This window comes from Lacerta agilis, chromosome 11 (assembly GCF_009819535.1).
Source record: "Lacerta agilis isolate rLacAgi1 chromosome 11, rLacAgi1.pri, whole genome shotgun sequence".
Classification (NCBI taxonomy): domain Eukaryota; kingdom Metazoa; phylum Chordata; class Lepidosauria; order Squamata; family Lacertidae; genus Lacerta; species Lacerta agilis.
The window spans coordinates 14435478-14461386 of NC_046322.1; the positions used below are offsets into that span (position 1 = coordinate 14435478).

At 42.1% G+C, this 25909-nt stretch overlaps 1 protein-coding gene across 15 annotated transcripts in view; it reads left to right on the plus strand.

The window, feature by feature from the left end:
• The window catches only part of NEDD4L (NEDD4 like E3 ubiquitin protein ligase), a 253666-nt gene extending 228165 nt beyond the window's left edge, over window positions 1-25501 (plus strand). For all 15 annotated transcript variants that reach the window (XM_033164293.1, XM_033164294.1, XM_033164296.1 and 12 more), the window contains 12 exons: window positions 3979-4044; window positions 5621-5850; window positions 8666-8787; window positions 10317-10387; window positions 12376-12471; window positions 21118-21191; window positions 22058-22118; window positions 23198-23257; window positions 23593-23700; window positions 23916-24012; window positions 24368-24440; window positions 24924-25501. In XM_033164293.1, the coding sequence (XP_033020184.1) occupies window positions 3979-4044; window positions 5621-5850; window positions 8666-8787; window positions 10317-10387; window positions 12376-12471; window positions 21118-21191; window positions 22058-22118; window positions 23198-23257; window positions 23593-23700; window positions 23916-24012; window positions 24368-24440; window positions 24924-25026 (1161 nt within the window). In that variant the 3' untranslated portion in view covers window positions 25027-25501. The remainder of the gene's footprint in view (window positions 1-3978; window positions 4045-5620; window positions 5851-8665; window positions 8788-10316; window positions 10388-12375; window positions 12472-21117; window positions 21192-22057; window positions 22119-23197; window positions 23258-23592; window positions 23701-23915; window positions 24013-24367; window positions 24441-24923) is intronic.
• Window positions 25502-25909: the final 408 nt, after the last annotated feature.

Genomic DNA, 25909 nt, shown 5'->3' on the forward strand with positions numbered 1-25909 from the left:
TACAGATACTTAGAAGCATGGAGGACAAGATGGAACCTTGAGGCATCCCATTGGCCATGAAATGGAGCAGAAAGTCCCCCCCAGCACCATGTTGCGAAGCCCATTCCCCTCAGAAAGGACCATTTCCATCATAACACTATGCCTTGAGCCGAAAGAAGAGGCACAGATACCATAGCAAGTGGTATCAAACAGGGTTGTATTTTGCCTAATCAAACTAGAAGCCAGACTGGAATGCACCCGATAAATGGTATCATCCAAGACTGCCTATAGACTTGAGAGAGCTGCCACCTTCTCCAATCCCTTTCTCAGAAAGAGGTAGTTTAGATACTGGGTTAAAGTTATCCAAACTAGAACTATAGAGTTGAAAAAGGACCCTGGTGGCAATCTTCCCGCTTAATGTAGGAGCCAACAATGCAGGGTGCAACCGCTCTGTCTGTGACAGGTGGCTGTCTAGCCTCTGCTTAAATGACCTCCATCAAAGGAGAGCTTTCTGAAGTTGCCTGTTAAAGCAGGGTGGAACTTGGCTTTTCCAACAGTGGCCAACTGGGAACAAGCTTGCACTCAAAGATGCATTGGCACCCTCTGAGGTCTGGATGGAAAACCCAACTCTGCCTGATTTTAATAAACATGAAGAGCCAGGGATCCAGTTGGCAAGTGCTCTCAGATCCTCAGGCTACACGAGCTGGAAAGAATACTCAATAACAGATGTCTGTAAAAGTGGACTGAACCTTCTGTTTATTTTATTCTAATTGCAATAATGTGCTCCCCACAGTAATTGTTCTTTGTTTCTTGTGTGTGTGTGTGTGTGTGTGTGTGTGTGTGTGTGTAAAACGACCTATCTGCTTCCAGATATATTGTATGTATACAGATATATTGCACTGCCATGCCTAACAATATATAACAAATCCAGCAGTCAGAAGCTTGCAGAGCTTAAACCAAGGGAACTGGTTTGTTATCCCAAGCTTTTATTTGGGGGGGGGGGGTTGCAGTTGTCTATAAGCACAGTGTCAGGCTACAGTTTCAAATCAGGCATAAAAGAAAACAGTCAAAGTTATGACAGTGGAGAACTTCCAACGTTTAGTGTAATTCAAACTCACAAAATCTGAAGGCTCCAACTTCCTCTTCGCATCTTATCACACTATGGCTTCTTTGTAGAGTTCAAGAACATCTTGATTCCTTCCCCCAAGAAAACTAATCCGTCCCCTGATTTAAAAAATATATTATTTCAGTTCCCTGAAGAGAAATTTTAACTTGGCGGCCGTACAGCCATTTTATCCACATGAATATCCTTTGTCGATATTCATTTTATATTTGGGGACCTGGCATTTCTCTTTTAAAATGCCAGATTGTAGAGTGTGGCGTTTTGGTGAGTAAACTTCCCCCTCCAAAAAGCGTTTTGTCTCCTGAGAAAACTGCATTAGCAAGCAGATGGATGCTTCCAGCTTCAGCAGGCCTGGAAGAAGCCTGCTTCATCTGTGCTTCCTTCTGTTCCTCTGGATCGATGTCAGGCCAGCTTTTCCTTCCCCAATCCGAGACGATAAAACTTGTCTCCTAGTCCACAAGATGATTTTTAATCTTCGTTTTTTAAAAAAACTATGCAATTCCAAGGCAGCAGGAAATATGCTCATAACCCACCGTCACCCCAGTGCTATGAATGAAAAAGGAGCACTTGACTATATTTCTTAATTTGGTATGCCTGATAAATAAGACCGATTATTTCGGCATTAGAAAAAGTGGGATTTGGAATACATTGGTATACAGTGGTACCTCGGTTTATGAACTCAATCCGTTCTGGAAGTCTGTTCTTAAATCAAATCCATTCTTAAACCGAGGCGTGCTTTCCCTAATGAGGCCTCCCACCACCGGTGCCCTTCTACCATTCAGCTTCCGTTCTTAGTCCGAGGTAAAGTTCGCAAACCGGAACACTACTTCCGGTTTTTCAGGGTTAGTAAACCAAATAGTTCATAAACAGGGCTGTTCTTAAATTGAGGTACCACTGTATTTATAATGGGGTGACGAGAGAATCTGTGGGAAAAGCCCAAACAGGCCAATGGTTTAAAAATAGATGCATATTCCTTCAAAAATCCGTAATGTAATCGTAAACACATATTCTAGGAAGCATCTAGTTTAATTCAGTAGGACTCCTGTTCCTGACACCTTTTTTGGGCCACAATTTCCATTCTTGACTATATGGCCAGCCAGAGAAGTCCCATTATGTTGGGGTAATGACTTGGATCCCACCAGTGGGCTAGACCCTTATCTCCCTCACAGGCCAACTTTGACAGGAAGGCAGCACCATCCCCCTGTCAGTCATCCGAAATCATGATGCCATGTGGTTGTCAGCTATCAAAGTTCAAAGGAGGTCACTGTAAATCACTCATCAGCACAGGTGTTTTATCATGTTTTCCATTAAACAGCAGCCTAACAGGTGCATGTCAGCATCACAGTTTGCACCCATGCATAGGGAATGTAAGGCCTTCACCAATTACCTCCAAAAGGGTGGGGGGGGAGCCACCCTCTTCTATATCCACACGTTCAGATTCTGGACATCAGAATGTAGAACTCACTGTCAGTCTGGGCAACTTACCGGTAGTCGCTGATTTTGCTTGAGTATTTTATTTCAGAAAAATCTGCTATAGGCTAGTGATCTGCAAACGTGTTAGCAAGACATTTTGCGAGCAGAATTTTGTCCCACTTACAAACCCAGATGCCACACTCCCCCAATGCCACGCTGCCTTGACTGGTTACTTCAGGGCCGGACCAACCTTGAGGCAAGGGGAAGTGGCTGCCTCAGGCAGCAGGATCCACAAGGGCAGCAGATCCAAGCTCCAAAGGATGCATTGCCTGCTGCTGCCATTGCCATGGTGGCAGTGAGGGCAGCAGAGTGCTCCTTAGAGGCCAGGCCTGCCGCCTCCTCAGCATCTCCCCTGCCATTTCACCTCTGCAGCAACCTCTCAGTGAATCGTAGGTGCTGCTGTACCTCTCGCACCGGTAGGGAGCAAATTCTGGGGCTGCTGTTTGGGTCTCCAGGAGTCTGCACCTGCCTGGCATGATTCAGAGCAGCTCCCCCCCCCCCACCGATTATTCTCACTTCAACCATTGGGTAAGGTCAATATGATTCTCCCCCCCCCAGCTTGTTCCCGAAGTTGTTATTCCCTCACCTTTTTGTTCCTGGTGTAGATTTTTATTCACCCCTTCTCTCCTGTTGGGGTGTTGCGCCGTTTTATAGTTTGCTTCAGGTACCAAAATGTCTTGGGCCATACTTGTTAGTCTATTGCAGGGATCAGCAAACTTTTTTAGCAGGGGGCCAGTCCACTGTCCCTCAGAACTTGCTGGAGGGGGACGGACGGACTATATTTTGAAACAAAAAATTGAACGAATTCCTATGCCCCACAAATAACCCAGAGGTGCATTTTACATAAAAGCACACATTCTACTCATGTAACAAACACCAGGCAGGCCCCACAAATAACCCAGAGATGCACTTTAAATAAAAGGACACATTATACTCATGTAAAAACACCCTGATTCCCGGACCATCCGTGGGCTGGATTTAGAAGGCGATTGGGCCAGATCCGGCCCCCGGGCCTTAGTTTGCCTACCTATGGTATATGTAGTGGATGAGGAGAGCAAGTTCCAAGACAAAAATCCCCACTCAGCCACTGTCTCTCAGCGTGATCAATCTCACAGGATCCTCGTGAGGATAAAATTAGGGTGGGTGGAGAGCCTCGCGTGTCGCTCTGCATTCCTTGCAGGAATAATGAGATAGAAGCGATAACAACGACCACCACCACAACAACAACCACAAGCATGGGCTGCTTGGAGAGAAGCCATAGTTGTTGGCTAGCTTTGGGGTAAATGAATTGTGCAGGGCATGAAACAGAAAGGTCAAAGGAAGAAGGTGGAAGCAAGCAAAGTGCCAGGGAATATTTTCTGTTGATGCTTCTTGCTAACATATAGCACTTGCCTTTCTTCCAGGCTGTTCCTTATTCCAGAGAATTTAAGCAGAAATACGACTACTTCAGGAAGAAGTTAAAGAAACCAGTAAGTACGGTTGGAGCTGATAGTCTTCAGAGAGGGAATCATAGAAGTGTAGAGTTGGAAGGAACCAGGGGGTACCTACTTGAATAAAAAAAATTTTGAGGGGGGGGTTGATGATGCATGATGTGATGCATGGGGGCTGGAAGGAGCCAGGGGGCGGAGCCAGGCAGTGGTGGCTGGGAGGGTGCTGGGCTTCACACACAGTCCCCTCTTTCCAGCAATACTCCAGTGCTTATCTTGCAGACTTGCCCTTTCAATTGTTCAATCATGGCGAAGGATCCTGTTTCCAAAAAGGACGGGTGGGGTGGGTGGGTTTTGATCTCTCCACCACTTTTAACTGTTCTCTAAGATGTGGAGGGGAAGGGTGGGGAAAGAAGATAAAGGATAACTCTTCAGCCCTTCCCAATACTCAAGCACCCACCCACCCCAAGGCACCCCCATAAGCATGGCTTCGGGGGGGGGGCACTTTCCCGTTTCACCTCCGGTGGCAAAATGGGAGGGGCCAACCCTGGAAGCATTGCCTAACAATTAGCATTCTCAAGATGCTGTCCAGATCCAGCCCCGCAACTGTGCAATTTAGTGTGCAAGTAGATTTCCAAGTTTTCTTAAAGTGGAGTCTATAGCTCTGTGCGTACCTGTGTAAAGTAGTTTCCCCTTCCATTGAAATGAATGGGGATGGTTTGTGAACTGGAGAGAGATGCACACCTGAGCTTATGAGCCTCAGTCCAAGGAATCATCGGGTAAGGTAGAAAAAGTGTAGTCCAAATTAAATGCTAACTACATTTAAGATCCATTGATTGTGGCAGAACTTTAAATGGGATTTTGCCTATTATTTATATTTATGTGTATTTATTTTTATCCTGGCTCTTTCCCAGTCCGGGACTCAAGGAAACTTACATAAATTGGTTGGAAGTTAGACTTCCATCGAAATCAGTGTTTAAGGTTAACATATTACCAATTTTTTTTTTAAAAAAAATGTGATAATGATGTTGCTGAGGGGATTTTAGAATATTAGACACACATTTCCGGCACATGTTTACATATAGCAGGTGATAGCTGTATGTGAAACCCCACCCCACCAAAATCTTGTGATGGAGGTATATAAATTTAATAAATAAAAATAGACAAATAGACAAAATCATACTAAGATATCAGTGGGCTTACGTTACTTCAGTGGGTCTCATCCAGAATCTCTGGCCCCATCTAGTGCAGGGAATCAGAGTAGGGGCACACAGAAATACCACTTAGCTCAAATTGAACAACTTTTAGCATTGTGGACTGAACTTTCCTTGTTGCTCAAAGCTAACCCTGTTCCCAATTTTCAGCAGCAGATCCTTGGAAACTGTAAAAATACTTCTTTTTATTCCTTACACTTTTCCCAGTCAATGTTATAACAAAGGACTATATTATCAATGTGTTTTCAAACCACCTCTAAATAGGCTGCATTTGGCCACCATATATCATAGAAGAGGACAATTTTAAGCACTTAAGTGTTTTATCTCCTCTTAATGATGCAAGCAGGGAATGGTAAGTTAAATGCATTCAGGTCAGTGACTGAAATATGTCTCTCTCCCCAAAGGCTGATATACCAAACAGATTTGAGATGAAACTCCACAGAAATAACATTTTTGAAGAATCGTATAGAAGAATTATGTCGGTGAAGAGACCAGATGTGTTGAAAGCCAGGCTCTGGATAGAGTTTGAGTCGGAAAAGGGCCTTGACTATGGCGGTGTGGCCAGAGAATGGTTCTTCCTGTTGTCCAAAGAAATGTTCAATCCTTATTATGGCCTCTTTGAATATTCAGCAACGTAAGTTCATCATATACAAAGTGTTTTCCCTTTTATTGTCTTGTAATTCAATACACTCAAAGACCTGCCAGGGGGTTCTGTTTATCTTTTCTGTCTTTCAATGTGCGTTTTTGTTTTTGTTCAGAAATGATTTGGCTATTGAGCCGAATATGAAGATGTATTGTACTATACTTAGAGCAGTTCGTTTTACCAAAGATTGCTGCACATGATCAATCTCCCTTGACTTCTCCTGTTTTTCCTTGCCTGGGTAAATTAAGTAGTCTGTTCTCAATTTGCTGGAAAGATTTTCCTTCCCAGCCACACAGAATTAATGGGGGCTGGCTGCTTGCACTGGAGCTCACTTTGTACAGATAACTTGGATCCTATGTGCATTTAACTTGTGTGCATTCAGCTTTATGCACTTGGCAGAAAGGGGCGGGTGTCTGGAGAAAAAGACTTTGGGAATCCTACCTGCCATGGAGCCCAATGTTTTTAGACTACACAGGATTTTGGCTTTATGGTCTATTCGCGGAATGTAACCCCAGCCTAAGTTGAGGGTCGCCGTGAGTTGCTACTGCTAGATCAGGCACCCCCAAACTCGGCCCTTCAGAAGTTTTTGAGACTACAATTCCCATCATCCGTGACCACTGGTCCTGTTAGCTAGGGATGATGGGAGTTGTAGTCCCAAAACATATGGAGGGCTGAGTTTGGGGGGTGCCTGTGCTAGATGATCAAACAATTCCTGGGGATGGAAGCCAAGTGTTAAAACACATTTTAGGGGAGAAGGCAGAAACCTGGTGTAGAACAAAACATCCCAATGTTTCTCTCCAAGATCAAAAGGGGTAGGGAGTGTTTGCAAGTTTGCAGTACTGTTTATAGTTATCCTCCTACAATGTTACAAAAAGAGATTCCCTTCCACTTATAGGAATGGATTTTCACATAATAATAATAATAATAATAATAATAATAATAATAATAATAAGCTGATAAATGAATGGATAAATACATTTTTTTAAAAAAAAATTAAAAGACAGCTTGTGGGTGTGGAGAGTTGAAACCAGTGGTTCAGCCAGCATTTGATTTGGTGCTATGCATACTGTAGTATTTGTATTTTCACCCAATGGCTGTTTTTTTTCTGTCCCACCCATCTATAACTTTATTATTATTGTTGTTTGTTTGTTGAATTTGTATATCGCCTTTCACCCGAAGATCCCAGCCCAGTTCACAACAGAAAACAGAAAAAAATGCAAAATGAGAATACAAAATACATAATAAAAACGAGCCAATAACTCCCCTCCCACAAAGACATAGAATGTGAATCAGCCGAAAGCCTGATTGAAGACCTTTCGTATTCATTCCTTTTATAACTCTTCCTCACTCATGAGACAAAAAATAAAAAACCAAATGTAAAGGTAGAACCATAAAAACTACGTTCATATCCAGAGATGATACCTGGACATATACAAGGCCTTGCTTAGCTAAGTAGCCAGAGAAAGGGGAAGGATGGAAAGCGTGCTTGGCTTGCAGAAGGTCCTTCATTCAGTTGTTGGCATCTGCGGTTCACGGGATCTCAGGTAGCAGTGCTGTAAAAAGACGTCTCAATAACATCATGGCATTAAAAACAGGAGTGATTCACATTTATGTCAACTGTTAACTGCCCTTTACCAAAGGTAATATGAGGGAACCTTAATTATAATTGCTCCCTCTCTTTGGTTTCACACATTCGAAATCATTCTAGGTCAGTTAATTCACAGTTAACTCTGAGAAGCTTGCTTAAAAGATGGAATAATTGATTACAGAAAACACTTGCCATGCAGGGCGTCAATACCTGTATCGCTTCCCTTTATGGGTTCAGTACACTGAGACAATGGATTAATAGGAGCGTACTGATTTCCTTTCGCTGGCTGTGGGCACCAAATGAGGCCAGGGCCTCAGAAAATGATTAGAAAGGGAACCAGCAATGGTGTAAACTGTCTTCCTCGTTTCTTCACGGAAACCTTCCCTTAGAAATAGCGGTGCTGTTACAGGGTCTTAAGAGATGCAGTGCAGGAGCTCTTAAGGTTTTCTTGCACCAGACAGAGAAGGGCCCCTTTTTTCTAGGTCAGAAGGGGTCTTTCTCCCCTTGTTCTTCCATCTCACAGCAGCGCTGCGGCAGGAGGAGAGAAACTTCTCCTCCTAGCTCAGCGCTGTTATGGGGAGAGAGAAGAAGCAGAGTGGGTTTCTGCAGGCAGTGACTGTGTGTGGAGGGGTCATTTTGGCCAAGCTCCTTTTGGCTACTTACTCCTGCCTCGCATGTAGCCTTCAGAGGGGTGGTCAGCCCTCGGGCAGAAAAATAATATACACACCTTCTCTGGAGGTGAATAATGGAAATATTCCCAGAGGGGTAGCCGGGTCAATCTGCTGCAGCAAACTCAAAAGAGGATTAACCATTAAGTTGTGTGCCATAAGTTTCCATAGCCTTCTGCCTACTTCATCAAATGCATGAAGTTATTCACACAGAGAAAGGGGGGAAAGAGGCTGAAAAGACGCTGAAATGCAAGAATGCATAGCCTACAGTAACATAAAGAAAACTCAACGTGTATAAAGTATCAGTACAGTTACTGCACACAGCAGCGGGATCTTGCTTGTTTATTTCATTTGCACCAATAAGCCAGTTGGTCTTTAAGGTGTCACACAATGCTCCTGTCTATTAGCTTGATGTGGGAGCAAGTATTTGAATAGCTTACATGTTCCCGTTGTGTGTATCTCTGAAGGAATATTGTGCCACTTGGCAAAAAGTGAAAGCCAGCCAGATGTGATGCCAATTTCTTATATCCTTCTTCTTTTTGAAATTAAGGGACAACTATACTCTGCAGATCAATCCTAATTCAGGTCTTTGTAATGAAGACCATTTGTCTTACTTCACCTTTATTGGACGAGTTGCTGGGCTGGCAGTGTTTCATGGGAAGCTTTTAGATGGTGAGTAATGTACAAGAATGTGACTGTAGAAGGAATTCATAACATGGATTAAATGCTATATTGCCCTCTCGCTGTTTTATGGCCATACCGCTTATCACTGGCTTTTTCATGGAGCAAAATAAAATGAGCGATGTAAATAGTTCAGAGGTTCTGCTGAGTAGCAATATCTTTCCTCCATATAAACGCCTTGGGGAAAGCAAAGAATTTATTAAGGTAGCGCTGCAAAAGCAGCAGCTGTGTAAAACGCCCTACCAAAATGGTGTCACCTTTAAAAAAAATCTGTTGTTTGTGTAACCTTATGTACCTTTCCCCTTTGGAAACTGCCCTTGGTCTGGTTTGCACCTCTTAATAAGTCAAAATATGGCTTACTGAGATGGTGCACAGTTTGCAGCTCCTGAACGATCTTCTTAACCCATGGGTAGGCAAACTGAGGACCAGGGGCCGGATTTGGCCCAATTGCCTCTAAATCCGGCCCGCAGACGGTCTGGGAATCAGTGTGTTTTCACATGAGTAGAATGTGTGCTTTTATTTAAAATGCATCTCTGGGTTATTTGTGGGGCAGAGGAATTTGTTCATTATTTTTTCCAAAATATAGTCTGGCCCCCCCACAAGGTCTGATGGACAGTGGACCGGCCCCCTGCTGGAAAAGTTTGCTGACCCCTGTTCTTAACCCCTGCACGTACCATTTCATAATGGTATGCACTTTATGCATCAAATGGCGCAATCACTCAGACATGAACGTTTATACCCAAAATCTTTAATCCAGCATCTTAGATCAAGGAACAAAAGTGCTAACTCATTGCGGGCTAAAGCAAAGCGGCAGTTATGCAAAACATCGCTAGGCTATAAACTGACATTTTAACTTTGCTTTCTGAAGAGCTGTGTAAGTTATGTAGGTTCAGTGACTCTCTGTTCCACCAGTCTCCATCTTCTCCTTCCCCTGTGCTTTGGGCTTGCGGCAATGGGGCCCTGCCCCTCCTCCCACCTGCCTTTCCCAGAGATGCAAAAGGGCTTCCTTCCCACACGGCTATTGTTTGCCATTTGGGACCCCCTCCCAGGCAGCAGGCTGCTGCTGTTGCCACGTTAAGGCACAGGGACCCCAAAAGTGCAGTTCCCAGGGCAATTGCTCCGATTCACACACACACACGCACCCAGGACTGCCCTGGGGAGAGCAACATTCTTGACCAGGATTCTACCTAAGGATTAGAGGGACCAAGTGCCTGTGTCCCATAGCTCTTGGCTTCACTTCAAGTTATCACTCCGTGGGTTGTTAATCCCTGCAAAATGTCCAGTGTTGAATATACTGCTTGGATATGCTGTCCCTTCAGCTGACAATGATGGGTGTGTTGTTTTTCTCTCGACAGTCTGCCGTCATATTTTTGTCTTGCTTCTCTTTTTCTCCAGTCCCGTCGGCAGCTTTGCTATGGCTGCCTTGCCTAGATATTTGAAAACTCCCCTTTCTTTTATATATTGCTCTAGAGAGAGGCTACCATTTTAAAATTAAACTTTGTTACTTTGCCTGTGTGCAGGTTTCTTCATTAGGCCTTTCTACAAGATGATGCTGGGAAAGCCAATAACCCTAAAAGACATGGAGTCTGTGGTAAGTGGAACACTTGGAAAGCTTATTAGTGTTTTCATTTACGTGTGTTTCTCCTCCTCCTCTGGGGAAATTATTAAATGCCAGTACTTCCTGGAAGCTTCACAGTTTGAGGCACAAGGGTAGCATTATTGAGGTTCAGGACAAAAGTGCTCCTTAGCTTTCGTTCTTTCTCTTTCTTCAGTGAGCTGTTCCCTTGCCTGACAAGGTAGCAATGTGCACCCCTTAATGCAATTAAATTCAACAGTAAAAGATTTATGCAATATTTTTTTTGCTCGGTACTTTCGAATGTGCAAGCGGCTCACTGTAAAAACCTCGGCCTTTCCAGACAAACCACAAGCCGCTGCAAAGATTTGCTCCTGGCTTACTGCCCGTGCTTTTTCTGGGCGAGACGGATCATGATTCCTGGTTCACACCTAATGCCAAGCCGAACGATGATTTTGCTATTGGCATCGAAGCAGCAGCAGCACCAGGGGAGGAGGCAAAGCAGCCATACGCTTAAGCTCTGCTTTGGTTTTGCATTACATGCCATGGTGATACACATGGGCTGGAGAGGCCTGGGTTCAAATTCTCACCCAGTGGTGCTGAGAAGTCTTATTTCTCTGCCTATTGAGAGGAAACCTAGCTGGGGGGGGGGTGATTTAAATCCTACTTTTTAATCTTCTAAGCTGTCCAGAGTGCTGCTTTCGCACCAGAAAGTTGGAATATAAATGTGTCAATTAATAAATAAGCCATACCTTCTTGGATGAAAGGCTAGGAGTGTGGTTATAGCTCTAACCACGTGGTTAGAGTATGCTACTGATAATACCAAGGTTGCAGGTTCGACCCCCCTATGAGACAACTGCATTTACCTATATTGCAGGGGGTTGGACTAGATTAACCCCCAGGGGGGGTCCTTTCCAACTCTACAATTCTATGATTCTGTGTGTGCTTATTAAATAAATATAATAAATAATAAATTATTTTTTATTTATACCCTGCCCTCCCTGGCCAGGGCCAGGCTCAGGGCGGCTAACACACAGATGTCAACTTTTCCCTTTTTTAAGGGAAATTCCCTTATTCCGAATAGGATTCCTCGCAAGAAAAAGGGAAAAGTTGACAGCTATGGGCTAACACCAAATATAAATTACAATAAAATGTAATAGAAAAAAGAAAAAACAATTAATTAAAATAAGGCTTAACATACAACTTAAAATGCAGCCTCCTTCTAGTCTTTGCGGCAGTCTGACTTCACTCCATTGTCTCTCGAGACAGACAGATGCCAGCAACCCCAAATAATGCACGCACAGAGCAGAAAGGCGCCTGATTCAAATATTAATGGATCAGAACAAAACAAAACAGTGGGTGGTGTATGCCAGTATTTTTATTCTTGCCGTGCTACATCATATAGGTTTGTACTGAATTGTTTTCCTTGCATTGAAAGGAGGCTCTTTGATCCAGCAAAGGCTTTCATCAGTGGAACAGCGCGAGAGGCAATTCTTGCCTATTCCCCCCTCCTTCTGGCACTTTCCTCTCCGCCACTTCCTCTGCTGTTCCAAAGGGTCCTTTAACCCGCTGGAGGTGGAAAAGGGGGGCGGGAGGGGGGCGACTGCATGAAGCAAAAACCAGCAGAAAGTGCCTCTCCCCCTGTTCTCTGATGGAAACCCCTGCTGGGTCAAAGAGCTCTCCATCAACACACAGGACACCACTGGATCCCTCCATACTATAAACCCTTTGCTGGCCGTGCCATTGTGAATAATGGCAAACCAAGGCAGAATAAACACACATTTTAAAAACAATGACAAGGTATCAGAATAACTAATAAGATCAAAAAGCTGTTTTCTGCGCTAGCTGAGACATGCTGGAAGCTTCAGATTATCAATCCTGCCTGTCAGGAGTTGCAGTTAACATAATAAAATTTTGTTATTTTTCTTACCCACTAATTGCTGTAAAGTCTTTTGCTGTCTTTTTGGGTGGAAATGATTAATGGGAACCGCTACCATTACTTATAGGACAGTGAATATTACAACTCCTTGAAGTGGATCCTGGAAAATGACCCCACAGAGCTGGATCTCATGTTTTGCATAGATGAAGAAAACTTTGGGCAGGTATGTGACAGTTGTTCCAATTACTGCATTTGTTCTTTTGAGATGTTTCCCTGTGGTATGTATTCAGCATCGCATCATAAGCCATTGAAGAGCATGCCTCACCCCAGGGATGGAGAACCTGTGCCCTCCCTGATGTGTGACAATGGCCTCGATGTGTAAACTTGAGGCTGATAACATCAGTAGCAATTTTCCTGTGATTTCAAGAGAACATTTTAAAACTGCTAGCCAGAAGATACTTAACAATTCCTCAATGACCACCGTAGCAGTTGGTTAAGACTGTTGATGGGTTCCCAAATGAGACAATGTGCAGTCCTTATTGGGGAAAGAAGTTAGGATTGCAACTGAGATAAAATGCTTTAATCTTGGCGTCGGAGAATGGCAAAGCATCGTCCCGATTTTCCAATGAAGGCCTTTTGTAGAAGACCAGAATGAATAATGGGCGTGTAGCAAGTCGAGTGGTTTTGCATTACACACTGCATTTTCCAAATAATGAATGTCTTCTAGTGCCTTCAAGATAGTGTCAGATTTTTTTCAAACAATCTCAAAAAAATGCTGCTTTCGGATGGAGTAGACTACAGCAGAAATACATCCAGTCCAAAGTATTGTTGGAGGCCCCTGTTGCCAGTGTGGGAACGATATATAGAAATGATGTGTCTGCATAGTGAGAACGACTTAATGGCGTCCCACGAGCTTCTGGTTGGCCACTGTGAGAACAGAAGCAGTAGAATGAGTTGAGCCATGGCCTGATCCAGCAGGGTATGTTCTTGCATTCTTATGGCAGACGCGACATACTTTGTTGTCTTGTGTCAAGAAAGGTTTAGGGGCTCTGATTCCTATACCCTTATGTTCAGGCCCATACTGTGTGGTTGAGGTCTTGGTTTGTTCAGTTCACCAGGTTCTTGATAATGGAAATCTATTATTTTATATTTGACTTTCAATCATTTAAAAGTTAAAACAGCAATTCTGAATATTTAAATCTGAGTTTCCCTCCCCATAATGATTCAGACAACCATAGCATAACGTAACACAGTGCATTCAAAGTCTGTGTTTGCTTGCTTTTTGCTTTGGCTTCAACAGTTTCTCATTTTACTTTCTTACCACCGGGGAGCTGAAGGCTTTGCACAAAGGGATTCTTGTTGAGAGAAGCAGTGTGCAGTTTAGGAGACAAAAGTCATAACAACTTGTAAAGGTTTTGCAAAATTAGAACTGTGTTGTCGGGTGCAATAGTTGCCGTGGTATACACAGTACCTGTAGTCTACAACTCATTCACTCCAGAGAAATTCAGCTGGCTTTAATGCAGAACTAATTTGAAGTAAATAGGTTGTGAATTGCAATCACATGCATGTCTTGGGCAGGTGCATTATAGGAGACCTAGTGAAGTGTACCCTCAAATGTGGCCTTAAAGATGGTTTGCTGCTACCTGAGCAGCTGCTTGCTTGCCACATCATCTTCACAATTCTGTGTATAGGTTTCCCCCCTAAAAAATGTCAAAAATTAGGGGGCGTCATATAGACAGAAAAATGTGAGAGCTTTACCCTCCTTTCTTTCTTTTCCATTGCCCTGGGAAGATGAACAGGGACACAAGATAATTGGAATCCGTCCTTGGCTCTCCTATGCCTCTTGTCATCATCCTTTTCCCTTTCTGCTTAAAGAAATGCTCAAGTCTCATTTGTTCTCTCTTTGCTGCTCTCTCTCCTCCAGATAACAGTTCTGGGGCTTTGATTCTTGCTTGTGGTTTCTCCAGGCTAATTATTGCTAAGCATTTGCCCCATTAGGCTTATGCTTTCTTTCAGTCTGCTGCTTCCTCTTTTAATTATCTGTAAATTTTTGCACATCGTTTTTCTTTCATGTTTTTTAAGTGGCTCTTGCATTGGGGGAGGGGGTGATAATAATAATAATAATGAATGAGTAAGGAGCAGTGCGTGGCATGGTGCTCAGGTTTATTCTAAGCTTTTTGCCATGTGGTGTTCCTCCTCTTCGCAGACAGTGTTCTGGTAGCAAGTGTTCATACAGGCAGTACCCAAATACATTTTGGGGGTTATTATTTCTTTTAGAAACCAATCCATGTGTTGTTCTTCATTCTAATACATTTGACATTCTGTTCTATCCATTTTGACCATGCATTTGGGTGTGCGGGACAGAACCTCTTTTTTGTGGTGGTTGTGGGGGGGGGGGTTTTGCTAATTTTTTTATCAGGTTTCCATCAAGTGTTTAAACTCCAAACATTGCTGCCATGCAATCTCCATCCATTTCAAGAGGTTATAGTACTGCAGGCTTGACCCCAGCGTGGTGTCGCAACTAGAGTGTTGGACTGAGACATAGGAGACCCGGGTTCGAATTCCCGCTCTTTCATGCAGCTTGCCTGGGCAAATCATTTTCTCTCAGCCTAACCTATCTCGTGAGGTTTTTATGTGAGGATAAAACCCAGAGGGGGAGAGGATACAGTGTACCCCACCTTGAGCTCCTTGGAGGAAATGTGGGCTGCCAGTGTCACAACTAAATAATAAATAAAAGCAAATGTTATCCCAAAGCTGGGCAAGCCCTCGATTGTAGCTTTGCACAGGTGAGGTGGGAAATAAATAAACTGAGAGTGGGTTTCCTCCACTCTCCTCCATTCATTTATTTATTTCAGCCCCCCCCCCCCCAATGCAAAACTACGATAGTGTAAGCAAAATAAGCATAAGATGCAAATTACCTGTACTAGGATTCCGGCATCCAAACACCACTATAGATTAGCCAGTTTTGGAAAGGTTATAGAGTGCCACTAGTGGGTACCAGAAGTGACCATGGTTTCTTTTTTCTTCTTTTTTATTGGTTTTTGCACATTTTTTTCAACATAACAATTCAAAAACAACATAACAAATCTTTGGCTATCACAGCCTAAGACTTCCTTCAGCCCCTTCTAATGGTTTTCTAAATTCCTTTCTAATTCTGCATTTTGTTACTATGCTTATTGCTATGATTCAAACTTACCTCCACAATTCTTAGTCCTGTTCACAATAATTTGTAAAATCCTCCCTACAAAACTTCCTGTAACCCTACAAGCGACGTTAAATAATTACAATTGTCTTTCAAATACAACATAAAATCATAGAGTTGGAAGAGACCCCAAGGGCCATCCAGTCCAACCCCCTGCCAAGCAGGAAACACCATCAAAGCATTCCTGACAGATGGCTGTCAAGCCTCTGCTTAAAGACCTCCAAAGAAGGAGACTCCACCACACTCCTTGGCAGCAAATTCCACTGAGATGAATTTCTTCCAGTCCTTCAGGAAAATCTGGTCCTGCTGGTTCCGAATTTTCCCTGTTAATCTCGCCAGCTTGGCATAGTCCATCAATTTCGTTTGCCATTCTTCCTTTGTTGGCATTTCTTCCTGTTTCCATCGTTGGGCTAATAGTATTCTTGCTGCAGTAGTCACATATAAACAGAAGTGACCATAGTTTCCTACATATGTAGGACATATGTATCACAACAATAATATGAGCATGACATAACAATTACCAACTGTTAATGTGATGAGTTGGACCCCTTATAAAAACACAATCTACCCAATGTAGAGGGAGGGGTATTCCTTCTCCTGGCCATGACCAATATCAGATTATGATTCATCATAGAGCACACTTCATGAATATATCCCCAGTTTTTAGGAGGACATGAGTGCTTTGCTTCCACTATAGTTGAAAGGAGGCTCATCTGTTTCTCCTTTCACTTTTATCTCGCTTGATCTAGTCTACAAATGCCGGTCTGAATTTCTATCAGGCCATCCAGGAATTGCAAATCATTGTGGGATTTTCCTGATTCAGCATTCTGCAGCTCAGAATAACTAGTTTACCAGCTTTAGATCACTCCTTTGTGCTTCATATAATGTAAATATTGCAAGAACTTCTCTAGTTTAATGTTCTCTTTTCTCCGATTCTACTTTGGAATTATTATGCTGAAGCAATGCGTATCCGAAAGGAAAATCAACACTAGCCTTGCGGGAAAGATATATGAGCAACAACTAATTTGGTTAATGGGTTTTCCCTTTAAAAGCGATATGGATTTTAAAAAAAAAATGTTGCTGGTAAAGGGTGCCAAGCATATTCCTCCATAAAAATTACTCCAAATCGTTAAGTATGAAGTATATATTTCATCTTGGAAACATCCTTAAGGCTCATTTCATGTATTGACTTATCTGGTGATCGCAAGGTAGTTCACAACATAAATATACAAAATGAGAACACAAAATATGTAATAAAAACAAGAACAAACCACATAGAATGTTAATCAGCCAAAGGCCTTGTTAAAAAGAAACGTTTTTGCCTGGCACGTAAAAATATGTAATGAAAGCAGCATTATATAGGGGACATTTTTCAGGCTGAGGACCACATTATTCCAAGGGCGACCTTCTGAGAGTGATCTGTAGGCCAAGGTCAGGAGGAACAGATGCAAATCTTAACCTTTATCCAGTAGGCTATATCTCAACCATGCAAAAGTCAAAGGGCTTCTTATTCACAAGCAACCAACACATATCGCCATCTTCTATGCAAGAAACCAAGAGGAATTTTCACAGTTGGACGGGCACATTCCAACTAGGTAGAATCTAGGGCTCGGCAATATCTAGTTTTCAATATCACAATATATCACCAGCTAAACATTACTATATACAGATGTATCACAATGTTGGGAATGATGGAGCCACGTAGAGGCATTGGCTGGCCTCACGGTTTTTCCCACTTTGTGATTGTTGCATATCACACACACACACAACCGTGGTTTGCAATATATTGCCAGGTCAAAAATTATGAAACCAATATCACTATATGGACTTCAAACCGGTTTTGGGTGAAAATTGATATATCACCCAGCCCTAGTAGAAGCACTCAAGGAGAGAGGAGAGCTAGCAATGGGTATAGCATGGGGAGAGTCTCAAGCCCAGGACTGAAGGGGGGGCTGTATTTGTCCACCAGGCCTGAGGTCCTCCATCCCTGCGTTACACAGTGGCAAGCTCAGGTTTGCCATCCAATGCATATTCCAACATGTGAGCTGCAGTCCATCTCAGCTGCCTGTCAAACATTCACCTGTCTTATTCATATGTTTGTAAACACGTTTTCCCATATGCATGCCTTCAAGCAGAGGTAGACAATGTGGGGGTGGGGGTGGGGGGGTGGGCAACGCACAGCCCCCAAACTGAGAAACCTCTCCAGGCGTCTTCCCTCTTGAGCGCAGCACAGGACAGTCTATAACTCTTCAGTCCCGGTGCGCAGCAGCGACACATATCCGAAGACATGTTCACACTCAAACAGCATAGTAAAGCTGGAAGCTGAGGTTGTGAGGTGTGGCTAGAGATGTAAAATTTCTGGAAATTTTGAAGCTCGGAAAAAAACCCTGGTTTTTTCCGGGGGGGGGGGGTTGAACATTTTCAGAAAAAATGAAAAAAATGCTACATTAGCACTTCTTTTTTCTTTTCCAGATTGAAAGCCATTCTGTTACTTTAGAAACATAAAATATAACTATGGACAATTTTAATGGGCATAAAATTATCACAACTAGCATATTAAAAATATAGTGTATCCAAACAGAATTTACTTTTAAAATAATATTTATTTGTATTTGTAACAAATGGAGCAACAATCTCCTGAGCTGTTTACTAGTTTATGTGGAACAAAAAAAAATCCACAAAACAATTTTTAAAAATCCAGAAGTAACAATTATTCATATTTCCTCTCCACAGTATTTAAAAAAACATTCTCATAAAAAGAATTGAAGAAGGAAGTGGGACTAAGTTTCAATGAATGGGCATGAAATTTAATCAGAATCATTTTCTGAGCTATAATTATCAGTATCAGTTTCAGTCTCTGCTTCTGCATCTACTCTGTTGTGTCTGTCATTATCACAGTTATTATGGACTTCTAAAAACTGAAGGTTTGCTCGGATTGAAACAAGCTTCTCTACCCTTTCACATGTCAGCTTATTTCTTGATTTATTGTGAGTGTTTCCAAACCTTTTTCTTTTCTGGTGACAACAGCACCTCCTAAAGGAAGAAATGTATCTTGTTCTTGCATTGGAGAGTTCAGTTTGTAACCTAGGACTTGCTTGTCCTCACAGAAATTAGAATAATCTGATACCATACTGTCCAACCATCTCATCCTCTGTCGTCCCCTTCTCCTTGTACCCTCCATCTTTCCCAACATCAGGGTCTTTTCTAGGGAGTCTTCTCTTCTCATGAGGTGGCCAAAGTACTGGAGCCTCAACTTCAGGATCTGTCCTTCCAGTGAGCACTCAGGGCTGATTTCTTTAAGGATGGATAGGTTTGATCTTTTTGCAGTCCATGGGACTCTCAAGAGTCTCCTCCAGCACCATAATTCAAAAGCATCAGTTCTTCGGTCACCAGCCTTCTTTATGGTCCAGCTCTCACTTCCATACATTACTACTGGGAAAACCAGAGCTTTAACTATACGGACCTTTGTCGGCAAGGTGATGTCTCTGCTTTTTAAGATGCTGTCTAGGTTTGTCATTGCTTTCCTCCCAAGAAGAAGGCATCTTTTAATTTTGTAACTGCTGTCACCATCTGCAGTGATCATGGAGCCCAAGAAAGTAAAATCTCTCACTGCCTCCATTTCTTCCCCTTCTATTTGCCAGGTGATGGGACCAGTGGCCATGATCTTAGTTTTTTTTATGTTGAGCTTCAGACCATATTTTGCACTCTCCTCTTTCACCCTCATTAAAAGGTTCTTTAATTCCTCCTCACTTTCTGCCATCCAGGTTGTGTCATCAGCATATTTGAGGTTGTTGATATTTCTTCCGGCAATCTTAATTCCGGTTTGGGATTCATCCAGTCCAGCCTTTCGCATGATGAATTCTGCATACAGTATAAGTTAAATAAGCAGGGAGACAATATACAGCCTTGTCGTGCTCCTTTCCCAATTTTGAACCAATCAGTTGTTCCATATCCAGTTCTAACTGTAGCTTCTTGTCCCACATAGAGATTTCTCAGGAGACAAATGAGGTGATCCAGCACTCCCATTTCTTTAAGAACTTGCCATAATTTGCTGTGGTCGACACAGTCAAATGCTTTTGCGTAGTCAATGAAGCAGAAGTAGATGTTTTTCTGGAACTCTCTAGCTTTCTCCATAATCCAGCGCATGTTCGCAATTTGGTCTCTGGTTCCTCTGCCCCTTCGAAATCCAGCTTGCACCTCTGGGAGTTCTCGGTCCACATACTGCTTAAGCCTGCCCTGTAGACTTTTAAGCATAACCTTGCTAGCGTGTGAAATGAGCGCAATTGTGTGGTAGTTGGAGCATTCTTTGGCACTGCCCTTCTTTGGGATTGGGATGTAGACCCATGGACCAATCCTCTGGCCACTGCTGAGTTTTCAAAACTTGCTGGCATATTGAGTGTAGCACCTTAACAGCATCATCCTTTAAAATTTTAAATAATTCAGCTGGAATATCATCACTTCCACTGGCCTTGTTATTAAATATGTATACCATACATATTTTTTAGAAATGATTTATAAAATATTTGAACCCCTTATCTGAAAATATTTTATTCATCATGTTAAAATAAAACATTCCATAATCTATGTTTTCTTTTTTTCAAATTTTTCAGAAAAAAACAAAAAAGGCTTTTTTTCCAAATTTTTCCGGTTTTTTTCCCAGGCCTTCACATCTCTAGGTGTGGCATATGAGTTTATTAAGTAATATATACATGACAAAGCAATCATGGCATCCCTCACACATCTTCTCCAAGAGAGAGAGAGAGAGAGTACAAAAGTACAATACATGGAAGAGATAGGACTGGCTTCCGTTTCCCACACTTTCCAAGCATGGAATGTACACATAGACATGTGATGTATCACACATCTAGCAACTGGAGAGAATGAAAATACTGACATTCCCATCAGCCCCAGCCAACATGACCGATGGTCAGGGATAACAGGAGCTGTAGTCCAACAACATCTAGAGGGCACCCCGTTGACTGTGTGTTTATATCTAAAATGTAATGTGCGAAATGGATCTCCCACTGCCTGCATTACATTATGTAAACTTCTTGAACAGAGAATCTGTCTTTTCCTCCTTAACGTTTGTTACTCTGCAAGGCTGCCAGGTGTATATTGGTGGGAATAAATAGATATGGACCTGCCTTGTGTCTAGGAGCCTTTGACAGCAGGAGGCCTCTCAATCACTAAATTGGGATGTATTTATTTATGGGATGCTCGAGCCGTTCTGCAAGAGCCAATTCCATGGGTACCGTTGATGCTTTTTATCCTGGGACCATTAGAGAGCAGCTGTGTCGAGTCTTCTGAAGAGATGCCAAACAGCACATGAAGAGGTACCACAAAAGCTGCCTTCCAAGTCCCTGCTGAACACTATAAAATTCTTTATAACTGAGCAGATGACATGCCAATCTGCCTTCCCTTGAATTTGCTAACAAAATTGTGGTGCTGAATTCTGATTTATCCATTACTTCACATCCATTTGTCCTCTTCGAGGTCATCCTTAAGCATAAAACATTTTGACCAACAAAACACAACCCTCCATAGACATTAAAAATTCAGAGAGCTTGTTCATTAAAATGTAATAAATTGGTGCCTGAAAGCTGTAGCAATACTTTTCTACAGACGTCTCCTTATAGCTAATGCATTTTTGTTTTGTTTCGTTTACAGACATATCAAGTCGACTTGAAGCCGAATGGGTCAGAAATCACAGTCACAAATGAAAACAAAAGGGAATACATTGAGTATGTGTGTGTGTGTGCGTCTATGTATTCAGTGTGGTGTTTAATAGCCATAGCAGTTTAGCTGTTCTAACTGGACTTCCAAGGTGACATCACTAGAGGCCATTCCCAGATTAAAACCCATTTTTTCTTTTAAAATAAAAAGCAACCATTGGGAGATGTACGGAGGAGAAGAAGAAAAGTTGAAGAAAAATCGGCATTTTTTGTGGAATAGCAGCCAGAAAGCCACAGTCCAGAATGAAGCCTTCCAAAATGGAAAAGAATGACCTGGAACTCAGCAAAACATGTTGTTTGGTCCTTCCTCTGAAATACAGGCATGTTAACTGAAGGGAGGCACCAAATTCCCAGCAGTTTTTTTAAATAAAGAGATTAATCTTCTTTCAGCCAAATAATGGTAAAACAGACTACAATCTCCATAGGAACCGCAAGATTAACTTCATGCCATCTCTGCATGGCATACCTCTTAATATGGAAAGGGCATATCTGAAGCACTTTGAAGCATGTGCGCAAAGCTATTTAAATGTCAAACTGTAAAGTGAAACAGAGTTTCCTTTGAATTACTCTTTTATGCTCATCAGTAATTTTCCTCCTCCACCATCTCATTGGTCTCCCAAAGGAAATCTGAGAAATTAATGAAGAGACACACATATTCATGAGCTCAGCAAATGATATCGGAGCTGCGGCTGAAATGGGAAGGATTGTGTTTGCCTCAGGATTTGTTCTGTTTACATTTTTTCTTAGTTTGATGAAAGATTACTGGAGCTGTAAATGGGAAAGCAGAAAAGCATTAGGGTAGTTAAGATATTTAAACGATCTCTCTTACTCCTCCTAATAAAAGTGCTATTTCTCTCTCTATTTGTGTACTGCAGCTTAGTCATCCAGTGGAGGTTTGTCAACAGGGTGCAGAAGCAAATGAATGCATTTCTTGAGGTAAGCTCCTTCGGTAAACCCCCTTCTGTTTTGCAATGTGGTCTGTAATTATTGGAGCAGGACAGCCAGACTTTGGTGGCCTTCAGATAATCAGCAAAATATGCCAGAGATACAGCACAGAAAGCAATCATGGCCAGATTAAGACATGCTGAGGCCCTAAGCGGTGTCAGGTTTAAGAGACCACGTAACACTACTTCCCAAAAGGTGTGTTACTCTAACAGAATAGACTACGAAAATACAAATACAGTGGTACCTCTGGTTACGTACTTAATTTGTTCTGGAGGTCCGTTCTTAACCTGAAACTGTTCTTAACCTGAAGCACCACTTTAGCTAATGGGGCCTCCCGCTGCCGCTGCGCCGCCAGAGGACGATTTCTGTTCTTATCCTGAAACTAAGTTCTTAACCTTAAGTGTTATTTCTGGGTTAGCGGAGTCTGTAACCTGAAGCGTATGTAACCCGAGGTACCATTGTAATATTATATATATATATATTTGCACATATACTGGTACAAAGGCGAGGATGCAACAGAAAACAAACTACAAGTGTATCTTGCAAGAAGCCTACTTGCAAATTAAATATCTTTATAAGAAACTGCCCGATGTTTTTTTTTAGCATATGAAAACTATATTCTAGTCATTTCTACAGATGTATAAACACAACATGGCAAAGAGTTGTGTAGCCATTCAGTATATTTTTGTCACATCAGAACGATAATGTCTGTTTTCTCTGTTTCCTTGTTTTGTTTTACTTTACCAAAAGTAAAATTTGCATTCATTGCACTGCCCACTTTTATCTCTGCTCCCCCACCTCAGACATGTAACCCCCAGAAAAGGAGGGTTGCCCAGAAGCAAATCTGCCCCTCAGGCAGAAAAAAGGTACCCCACCCCTGCTTTTATACTAAGAAATAAGCTGCTTAGGTCTTAGAGGAAACACAAAGTTTCTAACTTAAAAACTGTTTGCTGTAGCTTTCGTCTTGAATGAATTGTTTTCTCATGTACCTGCAACTGAAAAACCTCAGACTCTGCCTTATTTAATGGAGGAACCTTGTCATTCATTCAGTATGTATTTGTGCTTTTCAGGGTTTCACAGAGCTCCTGCCTACTGACCTGATAAAGATTTTTGATGAAAATGAGCTGGAGGTTAGTTGCCTTTCATTCTTACAGCAGCATCAGAAAGCTAATTGTATTATTTTTATTTGGTGATAGTGCATGGGTGTGTTTTCAGAGGCTTCAGTCCAGCTACACATCAGTGTAAGTTAATTTTTCATGCTTTGTAAGAATCAAGACAGTAGTATTTGATGAGTATGACTCCATATGTATCTTGCTGGTAGAAATTCTGCAAGAACTATGGCAGAAGGTGGCAGGGTGGGAGAATCTTCCACATATATCTTGATAAGCCTGTTAAACCTATGGCAAATGCTTGTAGTGTAGCAGCTGCTACCCGTCTCTCAAAAACTTCATTCATTCCTCCGCAGTTGCTAATGTGTGGCCTTGGCGATGTTGATGTCAATGACTGGAGACAGCACACCATCTACAAGAACGGATATTGTCCAAACCATCCTGTCATTCAGTGGTACTGGAAGGTAACACTGTAATTCTCACTATAAACTGTTGCCTTCTTTCGTAACTTTGATTCTGTCCTCTAACCATTTGTTGACCTTTGGTCACTTCTTAAAATGTGCATGACAGTTCGTGGAAAGACCTCTCTGCCCGTTTCTCAGATTGCACTATCAATGACAACATTGGGGGTTTTTTGGGTTGTGCCTCCGTAAGTTTCCACAACTGTCTTGTCTTATAGGCTGTTCTGCTGATGGACGCTGAGAAACGTATCCGGCTATTGCAGTTTGTAACTGGGACGTCAAGAGTGCCTATGAATGGATTTGCTGAACTTTACGGTGAGTTAAACCAAATGCATCCTGCTAGCTTTTGACAAGAGATTCTGCAAAGATAGCAAACGCAAACCCTGAACAGCCAAGTTTATGCTTCCACTGACCTTTTCTAAGCTTGTCGGCATCCCTTTTTTGTCAGGTTGTTGCTCATCACTGGGGTCACGATGGCATGAGCATTTTTCCACTTTGTGTGGCACACACACACACACACACACACACACATTGCAGTCAGGGGGAAACCTGTAACCCTGCCCAGCAAGAGTGCACACCTTCCTAGAGCCACTGGTGTGTAGACCATAACAGGCTGCAACATTTGCAAAGAGACTCTTTCACATCCGTGTGCTTTTTACCCTTGATCCAGGTTCAAATGGTCCTCAGCTGTTTACAATAGAGCAATGGGGAAGCCCTGAGAAGTTACCCAGAGCTCATACATGGTAAGTCACAAACAAGGAGCATTAAGTCATTTACAGTGATGAAATTTAACATACTAGATGAAGCTACTTTTAGCTGTTTGTGAGGTTGGGGTCCCCCCCCCCACTTTACATTAGGCTTACACATTAATTAACTATTACATTATGGAGTGCAAAAGCAAATATGAATGATAATTGCCATACAACCCTGGCTTCCTCTGAGCTGATTCCTTGGGGGGTGCAGAAAGGAACCCAAGCCAAGCTGCCATCTGCGAGAGATGTGGCTTTGACTTTGAATTGCAAATATTCATGGAGTTCAGAAAGAAGAAGAACAAGGAATTTGAAATACGTTGTTGCTTTTTAAAGGATGCCTTGGGATTCCAACTGTGAAAGTGCCATTTGTTGCCACAAGTCTTTTCCCTTAGTGTTGCTACCTGAAAAATGCATGCAGATTTGAAATTAACAGAACACGATAATGACACCTTCTCTCCCCTCTTCCTGTTTCAGCTTTAATCGCCTTGACTTACCTCCGTATGACTCCTTTGAAGAATTGCGAGAAAAGCTTCTTATGGCTGTTGAAAATGCTCAAGGATTTGAAGGGGTGGATTAAGACGGCTCCTGTTCCTTCTTATTGCTACTATTGTTATTATTTTTGAAACAAAGATTCTGTTCACGGAGCAAGTTCTGTGTGCTCTCTTCGATTTGCCTGACAAGACGTTCACAAGACCCAGAGGCAGAACAAGTTGCACAGTGGTTGGTTCATGGAGCAAACTCTTGTACAGTGCAGACGTCTAAATTGGAAGTAACTTTCTCTCACCTGTGAATAGTATTTCTGAAATTTCCATGGCGAGTTACCAACTGGTTGATGTGTACTCTTGACTACATTTCAGCAGGACTTGTTCTATTTATGTTGTGCCTCTAGGCAAAAGCCCTTAATAAATGTTTTACATACTTTCTAACGACAATGAATGGAATTAATCCTTTTACAGGTAGAGTATTACAGCTCATGTTTACTTTCTAAAAATGATTTAAGACATTTTCAAATTTTATCTCAATACAATTAAACAAAAAGAAGTATATACTGGGGGGGGGGGAATGAGCTTACTTCTTTTCCTCATAATTTGTATTGAGACGATGCCTGTGGCATTTTAGTTTCGAAAGTACCTCTTTTCCCCCTATTATTTTTGTGTTCACCTTCATGTCCCCCATCTTTTGGAATCCTAGGAGCAACGTTTTTATAAGGAATTTTCTGCAAATTGGAAGTATTATCGGAATATACCTAATGCCTTTTAATTACACGCATTGAGCTTTCACAGACAACAGAGAGAGAAACAGTGATTCGGATGTAAAGTATTTTATACAAATCAACAGAATATTTACAAGAGGACCGTAACGCAGCATGCCAAATCTCTCATTCAATAAGGAAATTGTTTCATTATTCCTTAATAATATTGATATGTATTATATAGCTCTTTTGGTGATGGAGATGGCAT